At 54.5% G+C, this 19,624-nt stretch overlaps 1 protein-coding gene across 1 annotated transcript; it reads left to right on the top strand.

Moving 5' to 3' along the window:
• Positions 1-771: 771 nt before the first annotated feature.
• CCND3 (cyclin D3) lies at positions 772-18,155 on the top strand. Its single transcript, XM_067310462.1, has 5 exons — positions 772-1,022; positions 3,082-3,297; positions 11,600-11,759; positions 12,399-12,541; positions 16,179-18,155. Exons 1-5 carry the CDS (start codon positions 825-827, stop codon positions 16,338-16,340), a joined length of 879 nt encoding a protein of 292 aa, XP_067166563.1. The 5' UTR covers positions 772-824; the 3' UTR covers positions 16,341-18,155.
• Positions 18,156-19,624: the final 1,469 nt, after the last annotated feature.

Raw genomic sequence — 19,624 nt, 5'->3', positions numbered from 1 at the left:
CCGCAGACACTGAGGTTGCTATCTTCAGCAGAGCCCGCCAGTAATAGCGTGAGGGTAACTTTTGGAAGAAAGCAGGCTCAGTATGGACCTGCTCAGGGTATGCACACAGCTGATTATTTTCATAGCCTTGAAGGATTCTGGGCATGAAAAAACCCAAAAAACTAAATACCGAAGTTGAAAGAAGAGGTAGCTGGAGGTGGAAACCTTCCTGTCAATCCCAGGACTGTCCCTTTCGGTCTGGGTGGCCGTGCCCTGGGGACACAACTGGCTCTTCTGACAGCTTGGCACCGCCTGGTCACATGGGAGCGCCCCTGGAAATAAACGGGACGAAAGAAGAGGTCGGTGGGTGATTGCTGAGAGACGAGGCGATACTGGGGGGCGCCCGGCGCCAGCCCCCCCTCCCCACCCCCGCTTCCTCCAACATGGCAGCGCACCCGCGGCCGCCCCACGTGCTGCCGGCGCGCCGGCGCGCCGGAGCGGGGGCGGGGCGGCCCTGGCCCCGCCCCCTCGGAACGCGGCGGCCTCCCGCGTCCGGCAGCGCGCTGCAGTGCGGCCCGCGGATTGGCGGAGGGCGGCGCGGGCCCCGCCCCCTCGGAGCGCGGCGGCCGCCCGCGTTGGGCTCGGCTCGGCGCGGCGCGGCAGTGCGGGCGGCGGGTCCCGCCCCTTCGGAGCGCGGCGACTTCCCGGCGCCCCGCAGCCGAGCCGAGCCGGCGGGCTGGCTGCCTGGCTCCGCGCTGCCCGCCGCCTCGCCTCGCCCCGGCCCCGGCTCCGGCCCCTGCCCCGCTCCGCTCCGCTCCCCCTTCCTCGCCGCGGGCTCCGGGCACATGGAGCTGCTCTGCGTGGAAGGGGTCCCCTGTGTGCCCAGGGCCGGGCGGGACCCGCGGCTCCTGGGGGACCGGCGGGTGCTGCAGAACCTGCTGAGCCAGGAGGAGCGTTACAGTCCCCGCGCTTCCTACTTCCAGTGCGTGCAGAAGGAGATCAAGCCCTACATGCGGAAGATGCTGGCTTTTTGGATGCTGGAGGTACGGGACCCCACCCCACCCCCAGCCGCGTCCCCGCTTCTTCCTCCTCTCCCGCCTCAAAATCCAGCTCTGCGTCCGGCCACCGGCTCTTTTTCTTGCCCTTTCGTCCCTGCTGCAAGTGTGAGCTGTGCTGCTCCGGCAGGAGAGAGCTGGTGGTGGCGTGGAGTAAAGGAGGGAAGGGGTGCGCATCCCACGCTCACTGGGGGAGGCTTTCAGTGGGGTCATCTCATGCGGGGGGGCAAGGGACAGCCCAGGGGAGAGGTCCTGGGGGCAGGAGAGCCCGAGGTCTCTGGGATGAGTGTGTGCTGGAGGTCAGGGCTCTGGTATGGGGGGGGGTATATCGCTGGGGAGAAGGGGAGGCTGCACGTGGAGGGGTCTGGAGGTGGCTGCGAGGAGGCCGTCTGCAGTGGGGTCCTACCGATGAGTGTTGGTTGGGCTAGAAGATGTGATTCCCCCTGTGGGAGGAGCAGCCCCCTTTGAATCCAGCAGCTTGTGCTCACCCTCTTTTCCCCCCCCCCCCCCGTAAGTTGCTGCCACATCACTGTCGGACCCTCTGTTCCCACCCTGCTACCCAAAATTGCTGCCAGAGTGTTCTGCTGCACACTAGGGAGTCCAGAGACTTGAGTTTCCTGAATGGGGCTGAAAATGCCTGGTTAAAGGAGGAAAATAATACCGCTGCCATTTACTTCCCTAAGTTAAAAATGAACATAGCTCTCTGTGGGAAATAGTTCAGCGAGGGAAATCTCACGGGCCCCTTTCTGAAATGGTCGGAGTGAACGGTCTCCATAGAAAAAGAAATAACAGATTCTGCAATGATGTTTGGATTGAGCCTGGCTCCTGCTCTCTATCCCAGCCGTTGTTGCAGGAAGCTGCCCGGTTCTATCAAAAGAAATAACAGAACAACTTGCTGTTTTAAAGGGTTTCCCTGTTATCATTGGTCTCTTTCTGCAATTCCCTTTCTGAGAAGGTTAGTTAGATAAGTGCTGCTTTGGAGCCTGCTCCTGCGAAGCTCTAAAGGCAGTCGAAAAGTAAATGATACTAAGCAGTTGTGAGGATTGTGCACAAAGCAAAACTGGAGGCTTGTGTTACTTAGTCACAGCCACGGGGCCGCATGTTTGACCCATTCAAATCAGGCCAGGTTCACCTTGAACTCTAAGGCACCAGAACTTGCACCTAAAACTGACTTGTCTTTCTCTTTAAAAACTGTGGAAGAAGAAAGGAAAAATGCACAAAAAAAAAGTCAGCTTTGTGCTAAGGAGTTTATTCTCTTTTTAGAAAAAGTCTCTGTTCTAGGGTTTATGGCAGTCTGTGCAAGGAAAAGGCAGAATTACTGTTTCAAAGAGAATGGTGGTGTCTGCTGCTGTAGGAAGAGAAACCCCAATATTCTTATGGCTGCATGAAAGAAGGAAGTAAATATGACCAGGGCTTTGATACCGGTTGAGAGATTAGAACAGAGGGCTGAAATTGAGAACTCCTGGATTCTGTTTATGGCTGTGGTACAAATGTGGTTGAGAAAGAGGAGGGGGAAGAAAGACTTCTGGACTCAGCCATTGATTCTTCTTGTGTCTCTGGGCCACTTAAGGTGGAATTGTCAGAAGTGACGATGGCTCCTGCAATTATTAGGTCTCTGGCTGGAGATATGCTGGAAATGATAACTTTCTCTAGAGGTGCTGAGTACCCACGGAGCAGAAAACGATCAGCTTTGCTGGTTGTCTGACTGTAGACATCCCCAACAGGGGAAGTTTAAAAAACAGGGGCAAGTAAAAGCAATTTTAGTCTTAGCTTGCCTGCGTGCTCTAACTACATACCACTTTTGCTGCTTTCCACAGGAAAATGAAGTCTTAAGACTCTGGTCAAATTTTCTGCTAGTGTAATTCCACTGAAGTCGTAGATTTACACCTGCAGCTAATTTACTCCTTGGCGCGGAGGTGATATCAAAGCCCTTCAGATAAGTGTGAAACACCATTGTGACCAGAAGCTTTGAAGTTGCGGTGCAGGCAGGATCCGGGGAGTCCTGCACCGATTAAAACTTCCTTTTCTTGTAATTGGGTTTTGTCAGGTGTGTGAGGAGCAGAAGTGCGAAGAAGAGGTCTTCCCCTTGGCCATGAATTACGTGGATCGCTACCTGTCTTCAGTGTCTGTGCGAAAAAGTCACTTGCAGCTTCTGGGAGCCGTCTGCATGCTCCTGGCTTCCAAGCTGCGCGAGACCATGCCCCTGACAGTGGAGAAACTCTGCATTTACACAGACAATTCCATCACGCCTCAGCAGCTCCTGGTAACCACCCCTGTCTCGGAGTCCTCCGCCCCCTCCCCGGCTCTTATCTTCTACATGCTGCTACTTGGCAACATACCTGTGTTCGTATCTCCTCCTGCTTTTTCTCCTGTTTCTCCAAACGCCTTCCTCTGTGTTCCCCAACCAGCCTTCTCTCTTCCTTGCCCCGGTGGATGTTGCTGCCTGTCGTTGGAGACCTTTTCATCCCGTGCAGGCCCTCGCTCCCCGTGCTGGGAAGCAGCAGCGTCGCCTCAAAGTTAACGAGAGAGCTCCCTGCGCCTTAAGCGCTGGTTCCCAGCGCAGAGCTGCCACGCTGGGCTCGCTCCCGTGCGCCGGCTCGCTCTCGAGTGACAGCTCTGGAGAACAAAGGCGCCTGTCTGCACACCCGGCCGAGCACGCGGCGGGGGGCTGGGGCTGCCGGCGGGCGCCTCTGCCTTGCCCCTGCTGCCGAGGACTCTGTTTCTAGGCATGACGTGGGAGCTGTGTTTCCACATCAGCAGGAAAATGAAGCGTTAAGTGGAGAGTAACCAGAAAAATGGGTGGGAGCTTTCGTGACCCAGAATTCAGCTTACTGGGTTATGCTATCAAGGCTGACAGTGCTGCCAAGGTGATGGGGCCTGTAGAAACGGGCTGGAAATAGCTGGGAACTTGCTGCTGCCCAGGTCCTGCTATGAGGCTTTGAGTTAAACCAGGGCCACTCACCCAATTGGACACTGAGGCAGCAGCTGTGTAGGCTTTGAAAGGCAAAGCTTTTTCTTCTTTTGGTGTCCTATAAAAGCTATTCAAAGCAAAGAAAAGATCCAAACCTCTGAGTTCAACTTTGCCAATGGAGGAGGAAATTGGAGAACCCCTTTTCTTGGGGGCCTTCCGAGCTGTTAGATCACAGAGCCCTCGGGAGGAAACAGTCACCTCACTTCAAGTAACAAACATCCCTGGAGACGGTTTGTCTATTAGAATTTCTCAGGGTTAGTCATCGCCTTATTAAATATATATACACATATATATTTTTCTTTGAGCTGGGGGTGGGTGAGAAGATCTGAGTGTAATTTGTCCCCAGGGTGGGGAATGAACCCACAAAACTTTCAGGTGTGAATCGGAAGGCAGTTCTGATCATTGGGGAACTCTAGTATGAACATGGTTTTTCCAAGTGCCAACAGAGGCTGGGGAAAATCCCCTCACCTCTGTACTGTTCTCCCTGTAGTTATTTGTAGGTGGCTGTTGTCTAAGTAGGATTCATGGAAAAAGTAGATGGATTATTACCCTGAAAAATGGCCAGGGACAGGAATCCACAGGAAATAAGTGCTTGTTGCTTCTCTGGATCCTGAGGTGCAGTCCTGCTGCAAGACCTTCTGCTGGAGGCTGGCACAAACTGTGCCTGCAAAGGTTTTGTCCTGCTTTTGGTAAAACCCCATCCCTGAGAGCACCTTCTTATCCACTAATAGTTTATGCATGAGATAATGAGTCACATTTGGTGGGAGAGGGGGGAAAAAAATGGGGGGACTTGGTTAGCATTCATGTTTCTGCTGGGCCAGCAAAAGTTTGGGACGTTGCAGAGGCAGCAAGCTGAGCAGAAGGTACTTACCAGCCTTTTTGCAGGCAAATGGGCCACATTTCAAAGGCGAGGGCAGGGCTCTATACACCCTCCCGAGAGCGAGGCTGATCAAAATGCATGTCCGTGGGCCAGTGTCAGCTTCTGTCCCTGCAGAGTGATGAATAAGCTGTGCTACCCAACAGGAACATGGGTTGCAGTAGGATGAACTTGCTCCCATGCTTCACCTCTGTCTCCCTCTCTGATCCAGACTTAAAAGGGAATCCTGCTGTGATGATCCCTGCAGTCACTTGCTTTTCTGGGTGCAAATTAGTGGACATCACTGCAAAGTCTAATGGTTTCTGCAGTCTGGGTCTTTGGCCATGAGAATGGTACTCGGTAGGCACGTTGTGTGCATTTTCCGTGGATCTTGGATTGGCTCAATTGTACTTCATTCTGATTTATTTGGATTTGGGGGGGGGGGAGGGAAGGCCCCCCCCCCCCATTGTGTGTGGGTTTATTTTTTTTCCCCCCTCAAGATGAATTTTAAGCTTTTTTGTAACAGGCACTTTCCAAAGGAGAGCAGTTAGAGATTTGCAGGTGGGTAGTTGGCAGAGCATATTTTCTTACATGGAAGGAAGTACCATCCCAAAGGCTTTTCTTCACTCTTGCACTGAAATGCTAATGCCTCCTCACTCTGAGTCTTTTCTTCGAGGTTTGTCAACAGGAAGCCCTGGCTAACCAGCACCACAACATGCGTCTTCCCTCCTCCCTCCTGCTAACGCTGCAGTGGATACGAAGGAATAAAGCGCGCTCTGCCACTGGTTGCTCATTTGTGATTGTGCCGGTCTCCAGTACTGGAGCTCTTTCTCTATTTTTTTTTTTTTCTTCTTCCCCCGCTAGGCTCTTGCGATACTCTCAGTGCAACATGAAGCAAAGCCAAAGGGTTAGCATGCATCTCTCTCATCATTGTGCTTCAGAATAATGCAGTTGAAGTGAACAAGAATGACTTCATCTTGGGGGCCAAAAGCCCTTTCCGAAAGGGCTGAAAAGATGGCTTTTCAGGCAAATAAGATCCTTTTCTCTTTCCCAAAGCAATGGTCATGAGCAGTCAGCATCCTGTTAGCTTGAAGCTGTGGAGAGAGCGGTGATTGGTGCTAGCCAAACGATGGAGCAGAAGGCATACCGGACCAGGCACAGCCCTAAATGAGACATGAAGTGGGAGGGTCGGAGGAGGACTCTTCCAGCAATCACCTGGGGAGGAGATGCTCTGTAGGCTGTGATCTGGAGGTGGTATTTCCCAGCCCACCACAAGACTTGCTTTTTGTAGATGCTTAGCTTTGGAGCAGGTCCCACCTCGCTGTCCCTTTGCTGTCTGGTGTAAGGAGGGAGCAGAGGTAACATCTGAAGATACTTGAAAGGTTTGTCTTCACTTTGGGACCCAACAAGAGTTAATGTCCTGATTACAAAACCAGGGTGAGCTGCTGTTTTCCTCCTCTGTGCTAATTGTGGTAATGTTACTTCTCTTCTTTCACAATCTTGCAGTGGAAAAGGGTGGGGAGGGGAAGGGGAGCTTCTTCATTAAGGTTTGGACAATGGTACATCTTGGCCTCTTCTCATGGATCAGTGCCATTTCAACTCCCAGCTTGTCCTTCCAGGCCTTTTAGAGGAAGCTGGCTCACTTTCCCAGCAGGTTTGCTTCCTTCTCTTGAAGGGATGCTTGGCACCAGCTCAGCAGTCTAGAAAGGGCACATTTAAAACAAAATCTTGATGAAGTTATTCTGGGGAGAAGGAAATGATGCAACAAGGGACTTGTCCATTTGGAGGAAGTTGGATTTCCGTCGAGGGCGTTATCTAACCTACCTTTCCTTTTTTCATAGAGGCTTTTCTGGCCTGTGCAAGAGGGTGTTCAGCTGCTTGAGGAGTGAGGGTTGGGGAGAGCAGTTGTTGTAGGTCACCTTCATCTTTGGCTTGTTGGCAGCTACCTGGTTTGTCCCTAATACGTTGTCTTGCCCCTGAGATTTTTGATCGAGAGGTCAGTTTTGCAAACTGCTAGATATTTCCTAACTAAGACCTTAAGCAGGATCAGGCCATTAGGCAGATAAAGGAGGGAGCAGTAGTGACAGCAGGTGATGAGGAATATAAATAAGAAAAAGGGGTAACAGCTTAGTTAGGGAACAGGGGTGTTCACTTGGGGTAGAGCATTGACTTCCAGTTGCTCACTGCGTGTGTTTTGGCTTCTGCTTGTTGCATAGGTGAAATGGTTACGACCATTGCCACATTTGAAGTTGACATCTTTACGCTTGACATCTAGCCTTGAGGTCTGGTCAGGGGTTGGAAACAACCGTTTACCCCAAGTTTCTTCTCTGCAGAAGGACTTTCATGGCTGCTCATTTCTGTAGCTCTGTCTCAGCTGCTGGGTGGGGTGGGTGGCCAACAGCAACATCGGCAATTCTTTCCACCCTCCTTTTGAGTCAGCTCACAAGCACGACAGAGCGCAGCCTGCTCCTGCTTCGCTGGTGTCTCATCAAGTCTGTGATAGTGTAAAATGGCACCTTATCAACTCGAGTGACAAAATCAAGCACAACTTCCTTTTCTCCTGCAGAGACGGGGCTGCTGCAGGGAGGGAGCTGGGTTCTCTGCTCCCTGTGCAGCCTTGACAGATACGTTTACACAGTCTCCTTGTAGCCATGATGGAGGTGTGGGTGAGGGCAGAACTTGATTTACAGAGTGTCACTACGCGACAAGGAGAAAAGCCAGTGTGTCTGTCACATCCCAGTCTGAGTTTGCAGAGCTACGAATTTAGTAAAACCATCTCTGCTTGTGACTGGGCTGCCTGCATGAGAGGGGGCAGAGACAGCAGGCAGGGGACAGGAGGCTATTTCGTGGCAAGAGGACTGTGCTCTGAGATCACCTTGTAAGAGCAGGGGAGGCAATGGGGAATGGTGGTTGCTGCTTTTTTATTCATTTATTTTTAAGTCATGTGGCATGCAGCCGGGAGAGATCAAGGGAACAAGCCTGCGGTGAGGAAGCTCAGCTAGAGTGCAGTTTCTACTGCTAGGTACCCTGGCCTAGCATGGGGAGCCCTGCGCTGGGGGATCTTGCAGCAGAGGGACCTGATGGGATTCTTGTTGGGCAGCGTTGGCAGCTTGCAGCCCTTGCAACAGGAGGGTGGGCTCCGCAGGCTGAAGAAACAAAGGAGCATTTTCCACTTTTTTTCCTCTCCTTCATTAGCCTGGCAGAGACTGATTCAATTAGGTGCAAAACAAAATGCCAGGAAAGGGATGTTTGCCACACAGAGTGGTGCTGCTGTCGCAAACTTGCTTGCCTGTCTCTTGCAGCCTTTTGTTCTGCTTCTTCCACAGATAAAGTGATTCAGAGATTCTGACGTGCCGCGCGGAGAGTGGCGAGTCCCAGGGGTGAGCAGGAGCGAAGCGAGGAGCAGGGCTGTTTGGCAGGAGAGAGGCTTCCCTGGGCGAAACCCTGTGAGCTGGTGACGATCCTCAGCTCCTGTCGCCTTCAGCAGGCATCTCTAGTGCTGGCTGAGTCTCAGGATCGGGCCTGTCGTAACAAGGTTTTTCAAGAACATGGTGAACCTCTGTAGTAGCTGAAAAAGGGCCGTGTCTGTGTGTTGCAAATGGACGGGCTGTGGTCGTGGATCAGTGCTGCCGCAGTATGAGCCAGCATGTCCCAGGTGAGGTCTCGCAGCTGGGTCGTCATCTGGCAAAACCGGTCCTGATGGGGACTGGCTCTGCCACACCGATCCAGTGTGGACACCACGTGTCTCTGGTGATGCCCAGGAGCTGGCTCGCAGCTCTGGGAGGAAATGTGAGGAACAAGAGCCCAGGCGATGCTGGGTTGGTGTCTCCTCTGTGCTCGGGAGCTCCCCTCTCAGGTGTAGCGATCCATTTAGAGATGGCTGCTCAAGAAGCACATCCAAAGTCCTTACTGTAACCTTGTCTTTGGGCTTTCAAAAGGGCCGTGCTCCCAGCCTATGCGGACAGGTCAGGCTCCAGGTGTCCCAGCCACTCGCCCCCGGAGCAGTGACTGCTGAATGTGCCAGCAGGGACTTGTGCCCCTGTTCCCAAGAAGCTGGGCTGGCGCGTGGGCAAGCAGCCAGCCTTCTTGGCGAGACTGCTGGTTGCTGCTCCCCTTGGTGGGTTTCAGCTTAGTGACAGGTAGGGACAATGTACAGAGCTCTCCACCTCCCATGGGTCTTCCATTGCGTCACCTTGCAGTGTTACTTCAGTTTAAGCAATGGCTAACGCTGTCTTTTTCTCTTTTTATCCATGCCTCATCTCCTTCTCTTCCCCTCTATTCCAATCACCCTGTTGTATCAGGCACCCTAAATGACCCATGCTGTGATCCTGAGGGCCTAGAGTTTATTGCTAGGTTTCTTTTTGTTTTTTACCCTGTGAATCTGGCTTAGAAATATAGAAGGACTAGGAGGGGAGAAAGCAGGCTGGCCATCCATATGGGAGGCTAGCAACTGTGTTAGAGCAAAATACCGCTTACTGGTTGGAAAAGTACAGGCTGTGAAGTGGCAAACAGTGCGTTTGGCCTAGTGGGGGATTTGGAACAGGTTGAGCAATGCTGTTCATTTAAGCAACTCAAAACTGGTTTTGTTGTGTAAGGGGAAAGAGTGGGTTTAAAAAAAGAGAGAGAAAATGGAGACCTGCCCTTATGAAAAATCAATCTCACTTCTTCAAATCTGTCTGTTTTAGCACCCCTTCAGCACCTCTGTGGGCAGAACTGACCTTGTAATTTTAGGCTACTTGAAAAAAGAAAGACATTCTGCTGGGTTGGACTAGGCCTTGATATGGAGGGGTCTGATTAAAAATCCCAGTTCAGCTTCCTTCCAAAGCCGTAGCTGAGGGATGCTCAGCCCCTGCAGCGTGTTTTCCTGTCCCTGCACGTCTGCAAGGCAGGGGCGCGTCACCCCATACCAGTGGGGAGGTGGCACGTGGGGTGTCCTCTGCGGTGTCAGTGGCACGCCTGGACCTTGATGCCAAAACCAGATTTACTGCTTATCCAGAGATCGAGGCTGGAGAGAAGCCGAGGGCCTTGGCCCCAGGCACAGAAGCCGGAGATCTTGAGCACGGCTTGGGACATGGGGGAATTGGGACCGGCAGAGCGACTCGAGCGCTGGGTGTGGGCTGCCTATAACATTCCTACTTGGATGGGAAGGGAAATGATCCTGGAAACATGCTGTTCTCTTGCCTCTCCTGAGACCGCTCTGTCAGTGCTGCAGTCGTACCCAGACATAATATCAAAGCCGCCTAGCCCAGTGAGACCAGTCAGCCTGTGGCCTCTAAGTGAGTTTGCTTCAAACTCTTACCCTAGCTAAGTCACTTATGCCTTGAGATTCATGGTGGGGTGGGGAACTGACTGCAGAGGTCCCCAGTCCTGTGGTAAAGCTCTAATTGTGGGGCTGTCCTTTCCTATACTTCCCCTGACAAGTGTTTTGCTACAGGCCTGTGCAAACTGCGTCAGGACTTCTGGGCTTTAGCTGGTGACTCTGCCAAATGCTTGCCCTTGACTGCTCCACGCTTCGGTTTCCTTGCTGGATTTGGGACTAATGCCCAGAATTCAAAGAGCCTGCAAGAGCCTGAGCAGATGAGAGGAGCAGCCCTAGCCCCATCTGAAATCAGTGGGGGCACTTGGGCCTTTCCTGCCATCTGTTCCCCAGCTTGCACAGAGACCAGCTAGGGGAGAACACTACAGAAATATCTGTTAGATGTGTAGGCAGAACAGCACGATGCGGGACAGACATCTGCAGCCACCTGGCACCTGTCTCGGGAGCAGCAGTGAGCCATTGCTTGTAGGTCACTGGGAGAGGTGGATGTGAATGTGGTTCTTCTCCCTTTCTGAGAAACTGCTGGGGATGCTCTGCTGAACATGGCTAGAAGCTCTCTTGGCAGAGAAGAGGTGTGATGAGTGGGAAATGCTGTGCCAGTTTGCCAGCCTGGGGCTAGAAGGTGCTGTCCTCTTGAGGGCTGTGTGCCCGGTGTCTGCTGTCTGTTGGGCTGAACACCACCTTGCTCAGCACCTAGTCGCGGCCCCGAGCTTGTCGGGGATCCCAGATGTCGTTGCTAATGACATACAGGAGCTTGTGCTGTTTGGATGCAGCCCTGAAAGCTCAGTTGTGTTCCCCCACCTTCCCTTGGTTCAGCTTCTTCTGCGAAGGGGTTGGCTGCAGAGCAGATCCTGCCTCCTGCATTTCACTAGCCACAGAGCTGCTGTAGGAGGCAGCCCCTGCGCCGAGCGGCTCAGAGCGGCACAGAGAGGGGAGCTTCTGTGTTCCCTTTGCTGTAATGGCTAGAGGAGCACATCTCGGTTGGCTCCAAGCTGTATTGCTCCTGGGAGTGTGGACCTGCTGCAGCCATCTGCCTCTCCTTTTTGGGAGTGGAGAAAGAGTATGGGAACAGCATGCCCGCTGCTGCTTGGTCTGTTTTTTCTTATGTGGGCTGTTGCAGCAGCCTTGCAAAGCAGAGGAGTATTGAAGGCTAATCCGACTGCACCTTGGAAAGGAGAAACCAGATTTATCGCTTCCTCTTTTGATCTTTACTCCAAGCTTTGCAACTGCTCAAGGTTGGATTTGTGCCATAGTCACAGAGCAGGGACATTCCCTCTTTTCCTTCTGCCCTGTCTCATGGATTGCACTGTTTTCCTGGCCCAGAGAAGCTCTGTGCTTATCTGCCCTTGGATCTGGTGAGTGTTTCTGGCTGACCTAGGCCGGCTGAGTAACGTGCTGTCTTTCTCTCTCTGACCGTGCAGGACTGGGAGGTTCTAGTCCTGGAGAAGCTAAAGTGGGACCTCGTGTCAGTGATAGCAAATGATTTCTTGGCTCACATCCTCCACCACCTCCCACTGCCAAAGGACAAGATGGAGCTGGTGAAGAAACATGCGCAGACCTTTATTGCCTTGTGTGCCACAGGTATGTGCCTCTTTCTGCTGGAACAGTCCTGCCAGGATGCTGGGAAGGATGGGCTGGTGACTACAGGCAGGGGAGCCTGGGCTTGAGTCAGGCTGGCTGGGCAACCTTGGGCCAGTCTTCAGTGACCTGGCTTTTTGGGGAGCTGAACGTTTGCCTTCATTTAAATCGGAGCATGTTGCTGCTCAGTGACTTGTTTTCTGTCTATGACAAAATGGGAGAATGGGGCTAGTGGCACTTCATGGGTGCCTGGGAGAAGCCAGGAAAGAGCAGCCATGCCACCACTCTTGCTCTGCAGGCTGTGACTGTGGAGCAGGAGGTCATGTTTTGCAAGGGTGTCCAGGGTAAAGGCAGATTGAATCTGAGCTTTTATCAGCCTCACTCTAAGTCACTAGAGCAACATCATCTTCAGGGCTTCTTTTGGTGAGACAAGCCCAGAGAAGTAGCTTAATGGAGCTTGCAACTCTGATACACAGCCTGTTTCCCGTTGCTTCACTCCATTTCTGCCCACTATGCCAGAGACCCTCTATCTGACCCTCACTAGTTTTCCAGGGAAACCACAGTCCCAAGAACTCATAGTGCGCACACATCCTTGCTAACAGCTTGTTATTTTTGCCTCTTGTATTCCTGTCCTGACTCTAGATTACACTTTTGCTATATACCCACCGTCCATGATTGCAACAGGCAGTATTGGAGCAGCGATACACGGCCTGACGGTCTCTGTTAATGATTTCACCGGAGAGGCGATCACCGAGCTGCTGGCCAGCATTACTGGCACAGAGGTGGTGAGTGTTCGCTGGGGAACAGCGAAGCGGTTCTAGTACTGGATCCAGCACAAGCCTTTCCTCTTTCTGCAGCTTGTTCTTCTTGCGGGGGTGGTGGGGGGGAAGTTGTTTGTAACGATGCTGACCTGGGTTTGAACAGTGCCTAGAGATTAGTGAGCATCTCTAAATGCAGTGATGGGATCCTGGGGTGAAAACCTTGGTCAGGCCTGTTGCTGTGCCCTGTTCAGAGGCCAGGATCCAGCCATGGACCGAAGGCAAAGCAGGAGCATTACACAGAGTCCATCATAACCTTGTGAGGAGCAGCAGCAGCAAGTTGAGTGTGGGAGACTTGGAGGGGCTGAGCCTGTGAGCAGGGGGAGGGCGAACCCATGTGCTTGTTGCCCAGAGTGGCAATGCAGGATGAATTCCCCCCTGGATTATTCTGCCTTGCTCCCAGCTGGACCTGGGGACTGTGGCTCTTCCCTAGTTGGCAGCAACCGGCTGAGGTAGCCGCGAGAGGATGTCTCCAAGCCCCCTCTCTTCTGCTTCTACCTGCCGCGCCGTCCAGCCTGTAGCAAGCGTCTGATGGCTGCAGGCTGCAGTCGGCTCCCCGGCCACCGAGCCGTGCGACGGCCCCGACCGCTGTCTGCGCAGAGCGGGGAGAGCTCGGGAGGCCTTTGAAAAGAGCCACAAAGGGAAGCGTCTGTTGCCTGAGCAGACAGGTGTTAGCAGGATCGGGTTGACACGGTGGGATGGGGCAGAGGGGGAAACCGGGCTCAGCATCTGCTAATCTCAGCCGGTGTCTGGTTACAGGTGCCCAGACTTGGGTGGGAAGGGGGCCGGGGACCGGGGCGTCTCAGGACGCTGGCACAGGGGCTTGGCTGGGGATGCGGGTTGACGACGGGGATCTGCCTGCCCCTCTTCTGCCCTCCGACTGGGGAAGGGGGACCCAGTCAGACTCCCAGTCTCCAGGTTGCTCCTGCTGCAGGGAGGAAATCGGGAGCCTTTATTCTGCCAAGGCCCCTTTTGATCTTTTCTTCTGCCCGAGCGCTGATGCCGGCAGCCGGGCGCGGGGTTAGTTACAGTCCCCTGACAGCAGCGTCGGGAATTGGAAGAGACGCGTCTGTGCCGCAGCGGGGGGAGGCTGGGACCTGGCATTGTCTGGGCAGAGAGGGGATGCGGCAGGAGGCGTCCTGTTTTATTTGTACCACTTCTTATTTATTTTTTGTTTAAGCCCTTTTAAAGAGTGAGTCGGTGCAGCCAGCTGCTCTCAAGCTGCTGCGGTGAATGGGGCAGGGGCTGAAACCTACCCTGGGAGCAGAGCGGGTCGGAGCCAGCAGAGGAACAGGTGGGAAGCAGGGAGGGGAGCCGAAACCAGGGCCCCGCTGCCCTCCAGCCCACCTTCCTCCCTCCCTCCCTCCTCTTCCTCCAGCCCTGCTGCTCTTGGGTCGTTCCCCGCAGCAGCCGGAAGAGGGCGTCCTTCCTGCCCCCGCAGCCCACCCGTGTGCAAGGTGCTGTACAACAGCCCCTGCCCCCGGCAGGGCCGAGGCGGCTCCTTGGACGGAAGGAAGCCTCGGGTATGCGTCCGTGGGAGCAGGGCTGCCCGGGGAAGCGCCTGGCCTCGGCCTCCCGCATTTGGCTGCGGTGTTGATTCTCTGCCTAAACAGGCCTTGCGGTTTCCCTGGTGTGACTCAGTTTCCCCTTCGGTTCAGCAAGGAGTGACCCCCTTCCTACAGCTGTCGAGGCTCAGCCTGGGAATGCCGAAGCGCCACCAAACTGGGGCTGCTTCCCTGCTGGTTGTGCCCGAGTTCCAGGTGTGACTTGGGACTGCTCTGGGCCAGTTCTTGCTCCCTTGTAGGGAGGTCCAGGCCCCGCTGGCTTCCCAGCGCGTCTTGGAGAGCCCCGAGGCACAACGGCTCTGCAGGACAGGTGCCGCCCCAGCGAGCCCCGAGGTTCCTCTAGCAAGCGGAGGAGCCCGGCTCCACGTGGCCAAGCTGGCTTTTAACATCTCCGTTGAAACTGCCTACAGAGAGCCTGGCTGCAGCTCTTTAGACACGTGCTTCTCTCGGCTCCCGCTAGGGTCAGCGCGGAGAGGCCGTGACGCGGTGGCAGTTCCCATTAAATCGTGCCGAACCTGAGGCAGGGACCCCGGGGCCCCCCCTCCTCCCCGCAGCCTCGGCTCGCGCGCTGTCCCCCTCCGCCCCTCGCTGCGGCGAGCCCTGGGCCGGCCGGGGCGCGAGGCCCTGCAGCGAGCTCGCTGCGGGTAGAAGGGTGAGAGGCTCTGCTTACTGGAAATGGCTCCGGGAAGGGGAGGTGGGCGTTGCTATTTTTGCTCGCCACATCCTCTGTCAGTTTCTAAGAACCGGCGGTGGATTCCTGGTAAGAGATTTCGATATGTGACAGCATCCAGCGAGCAGACGCGGCCCCGCAGCGTCCGGCTCGGGTCCAGCCTCGAGGAGCGAAATGCCACCTTTCCCCCTCGGCGAACCCCAGCCGCAGCGGTGCGCTGGGCTGAGCTGTGCCCTTTTCAAGACGGCGAGAGGCCTCCCGCAGTGCTCGATGCGTCACGGCTCTCTAGTGTCGAGTTGGAGGAGTTTCCTCCTCTGTTTATAGCTGGGGGGGGAGGAGGGTTTTGTCTTTATTATAAGCAATAGGCCACTGCTCGCGGTCCTCTGCGTCTTCCTGTTTGTGGGGCTTGCGTGTCCCCTCAGCCCTGGCTTCCCTGGGCCCCGGGGAGGCGCGAGTGAGTCATGTGGGGCTCCCCGAGGGAAGAGCGGGAGGGTAGGAACCGTGTGAGAAGCTGCTCAGCTGCAGAGCTATTCTCGTAATGATGCAGAGCGTCGACGGCGGGGAGCGTCACCAGGAGCGCCTGGCTGGGGGGTGCCTGGGGTCTGGGAGGGACCCTCTGCCTGCTCGGAGGTGCAGTATTGGGGCTGTGCGGGGCTGCGTTCAAGATCCCCAAGCCAAGCGAGTGACTCGGAGTGTGTGAGCGCATGTGTGAGCCAGGGCACCCAGCAGAGGTTCATCTTGGCCATCTGCTTGGATGTGGGCAGGGACGGGAGGACTCGGAGCTGCGCACAGCTTCTCTCCACAGTGGCTGGGTGACCACAGAGACGCACGACCATGCAGAGCTCCAAGAAGACCTCAGATGGGGAGCCTGCAGGGAGGCAGGGGGGACCCTGAGGTCCCCACGAGCATGTGTGCCTGCTGTAAGAGCAGGCCTTCACGTGGATCTAGGAAGCCCAGGCCAGAAAGGTTGATACTGGCCTGCACAGAGCTGTTCTGCTCTCTCCTTTCGGTCATCAGTAGCAGCTGACTGCTGTGATGCTGAAATCACGTTGCCTCCAAGTGAATACTGTGATGCTTTGGGAAGCTCTGCCGGGCTCTGATGGACAGCAATGTTGTTTTTTGCAAGAATGCAGCAGAGCAGGGAAGCCAAAGAGAGCCAGAGCAGAGCCTTCTCCTTGGGAGGGGCCTGAAGCATAGCAGAGTTGGAGATGCTTCTTGTAAGAAAAAGACTTCTTTGTCCTCTGTGTGCTTAGATGCTCCAGGGGCCGGAGACATAGTCCAGCAGCTGTTCAGAGCTATTTATAAGGCGCTCTCACCTCTGAACGACAGAGAAGAACTGAGGCCTCTTGTCTTGTTTCCTCTCCCACAGGACTGGCTGAAAGCCTGTCAGGAGCAGATTGAGGCGGCCTTAGCCGAGAGCCTGAAACAGGTGTCCCAAAGCCAACAGGAATACAGAGCCACCAAGACTGCTGCTTACTCTGCCAGCCAACCCACCGGCACGCCTACAGATGTCACAGACATCAACCTGTGACCAGCCTCCCCTTCCCGAGAGCTGCCCAGCCCCGTGAGAACAGGACCTTGCCCTGGACACCGAAAGGTCTTTGGCTTCCACCTACCCATCCATTAACCCCATCTATTTGAAGCCTGCTGAGGATTTGGTCTTCTTGCTAGGTGCACAGAGAGAGGGCTCCATGCTTGTCCATCTCTACTCCTGTAATGCTGGAGAGGGACAGCAGAAAGGTGTTTAGGGGACCTTCATGACGAGCCATCGAGGTGGATGCAGGAGGCCAGCTGCCACAGCTCGCTGCCTGCACTGCTTGCTGGCTTCTGCAGGTGGCAGGGATGAGGCGACCGTTTTCATGGTGGTGGGACGCAAGAATAGCTGGGGAGGGGATGCAGAATCCAAAATGAAGTTGTAAAAAGTTTCTCAGTTTGCGTTCCTCTTAGCCCGGGTGGCCACTGTTTGCTGTCTCCTCGGTACTGTTACCATGATCACTTCCAGCCCTGTGTGGGCCATCAAACGCATATAGGGAGCCTCTCACCTTGGCTTACACAACCAAAATGTCTATAACCCTCCACCTCCTTCTCCCAGGCTGGGGTACTACGGGACTGCTTGGCTCACAAGAGAGAAACAAGTGTCCAGAAGGAGAGAGCGGGCACTTGTTGATCCCTTGGTCCTAATTGCTTAGTACCGGATAGTTATGGCTCCTAGGGGAGTGAATGGCATGGCTGCTTCTGCTTGGAGGAGAAACGTGTGGCTTGTTTCCTGTTGCCATTAGATTTGGGATTTGCGGGTTTTTGGCTTGCTTTGGGGAAGTGCCCCCTATCTGTGTGGACAGTAAAAGAGGAGAAGTTCTCGCCTCAGGGAGCAGCCTCTCGGATGAGGTTTGGGCGCAGCGGGGACAGCGCAGCTCTGGAGCGCAAACCACTGTAAATCGCCTTGGATTTCCGCTGCCCCACTGAGGCTGCTTAATTTATTGTTAACTGCTGGGAAATAGGGAGGGAGGAAGACTTGCATTTTCTTGCTGTGGGGCCCAGATGCTGGTCTCCTCCCTTTCCAAAAGAGTGCCTTTATCGCCTTTTGTCCCCTTCCTTAGCTCCCTGGGCAATGGGGACTCTCACTTGGAAGCTGGTTGTTTTTTTTAGGTAGGTCAGACATCAGACTTGATTTTAAGAAATACATTTGAATGTGCTGCTATCGTCTGAAATGCATCTTCGCTCCTCCAAGGCAGGGATCTCGGATCACATTGAGGAAGGGGCTGTTTTGCGTATTCATGTGGGTTCGAGTTGTATCCTCATAGGGTGGAAAATCCACTGCACACTTCAGTTGAAAAGTGATTGCGTTTTTGTCGTGTTGTTGTTGATCCTGTCTGTTAGTTTTTATAAAAGTGTTTTAAAAAAAATAATGCTGCTTTTCTAAGAGAGGACCATTAAATTGTAGTATTGTATTAACAAAGAGAAGTCAGAGACTCTGCAGGGATGGGAGGCAGACTATTGCTGCTTGGTGACCTCTGGACACATGGATCTGTGGCTGTTGTCCTCCTGTGGGGGATGTGGAAATATTCCTTTTTTGATGCCACTGGAAACAAAAGTCTTATCTGGTGGAGAAAGCTGGGGCTGCTCTTCTTCCACTAGCATGATTTGTCAAAAAGAGCCATCTGGCACTGACTCCTGCTAGCAGGAAGGGTGGGGGGGTGCAGAACCTGTCTATACAAAAGGAAAGAAATATATATATAAAATGAGTTTTTAATTTAAGAGTAAACTGGTTTGGTGTTCACATGCAAGAGTCCCGCTGCTGGGAGAATCAGAGGGTCATATGATGTTGCAATAAAGTATTTTAAACAAATATTAATGCATCAAGGTTTTTCCCTTTGAAAGTTGTTCTGTGTTGTGCCTGGGGCAGCCCAGGTACGATGAAGACTCTCGCTCTCCTGCTCCTGTGCAGAGCTGCTGCCTCTGCCCTGGGATATCTGCGAGCTGTGGGGAGCAGGCTGGGCCTGAAGGCCTCCAGCCTGGTGTTTCCCATGGCACAGGAGCAGGATAAAGTGGGAATGAGCCGGGGGGGGGGGGGGGGGCAGCGTGCAGGAGCTCGAGGAAAGGCTGCGGGAGAGAGGGAAGTAGTGGAAGTGTTGCAGTCAGGAACGAGCACGGTTGTGGAGAGCAGAGCAACAGTGGGGGAGCCAAGAAGATGCCATCAGCCAGCTTCAACCCTGCTGAGATGTGGAGGCGAGTGAACCAAAGGAGACACTACAGCACCTGCCAGAGGCTTAGCGAGGCCTTAGCTTCGCGCCTCCGAGGTAGGTGTTGCTTGTGCTTCCTCACAGGGCTGCTGAAGCCCTGGTGCAGTTCACAGATGGTGGTGGATGAACGTGAAAAAGGCCCAGATGCAGCCAGCGCTGCACTGAACGCCTTCCTGTGGGCAAGGTGCCCGCACGCACGGAGCAGGCCTCGCGGCTGCCGGAGAGGAGCCGATGCCTTCGCACCCCGGCTGCCTTTGAAGCCTCCCTCTACAGATCGACGCGGTGCAACCGCGCTGGCTGTGCTGCAGGATGGCAAGAGCAGGCTGGATGTGCTGCGCGACAGCCCAGGATATCTCTCTCCCTCATCAGCTTCTGGCTTCGTTAAAGGAGATAAAATCAGGAAGCCAGGTAAAATGCACGGTGCACTGTGGTGTGCAGCCAGCCCGCAGCAGCTGGGCTTTGCGTGTCACTTTTTGTTTCACATGGCTTCTGCTCCCGCTGTAGCTCGGTTGTCACTGGAGAAAGTGCCAGCTCTTGAGAGCAGCAAAGCCAAGAGGCCGTTCTCAGCACAGGCAAGATACTGCTGCCAGAGGGAGCTGCAGGGGCTTTTCCGCTTGGCTCTTGCCAGCAGGACTTTGTGCTGGTTTCAGGGGCAAGGCCAGGTGCTTCCAAGCGAGCAGGCCTCGCACCATCACAGCATTGCCCAGGGCCCTTAGCAATGCCCCATGTAAGGGCAGAACCTCATGGGCCGAGAGGAGGAAAAACCCAGCTGGGTTTTCCAGTGGAGGTGAAACACAGGTGCAGGCAGGCAGAGTCCTGCTGGGCAGCTGAGGAAAGCAGCCCCAGAGGCTCTTTACAAACCTTGCTGAGGAATAAACCCACGGTGGCAGAGAACGGGGCACTGGGGAGGCGAGTGCTTCAAAAAACCACCCCCTTCACTGGAGAAGGGGGCTGGGGGGCACTTTGGAGGAAGGATGGTGGTAGGGAGAGGGACGAGGTCACTGGCTGGGGAACAAGGTTGCAGAAGGAGGCCCAGGCCCTGGGGCATCCAGTAAGGGACCCACCGCAGGGAGCG

The sequence above is a fragment of the Apteryx mantelli genome, chromosome 25 (genome assembly GCF_036417845.1).
Source record: "Apteryx mantelli isolate bAptMan1 chromosome 25, bAptMan1.hap1, whole genome shotgun sequence".
NCBI lineage: Eukaryota > Metazoa > Chordata > Aves > Apterygiformes > Apterygidae > Apteryx > Apteryx mantelli.
This window is presented reverse-complemented; position numbering and strand designations above follow the sequence as displayed.

Excerpts from the sequence above, each read along its gene's own strand:
- CCND3 (XM_067310462.1), top strand. The coding sequence starts at position 825 with ATGGAGCTGCTCTGCGTGGAAGGGGTCCCCTGTGTGCCCAGGGCCGGG. Across the intron at positions 11,760-12,398 it reads TATTGCCTTGTGTGCCACAG|ATTACACTTTTGCTATATAC; the intron begins GTATGTGCCTCT and ends TCCTGACTCTAG. Across the intron at positions 12,542-16,178 it reads GCATTACTGGCACAGAGGTG|GACTGGCTGAAAGCCTGTCA; the intron begins GTGAGTGTTCGC and ends CCTCTCCCACAG.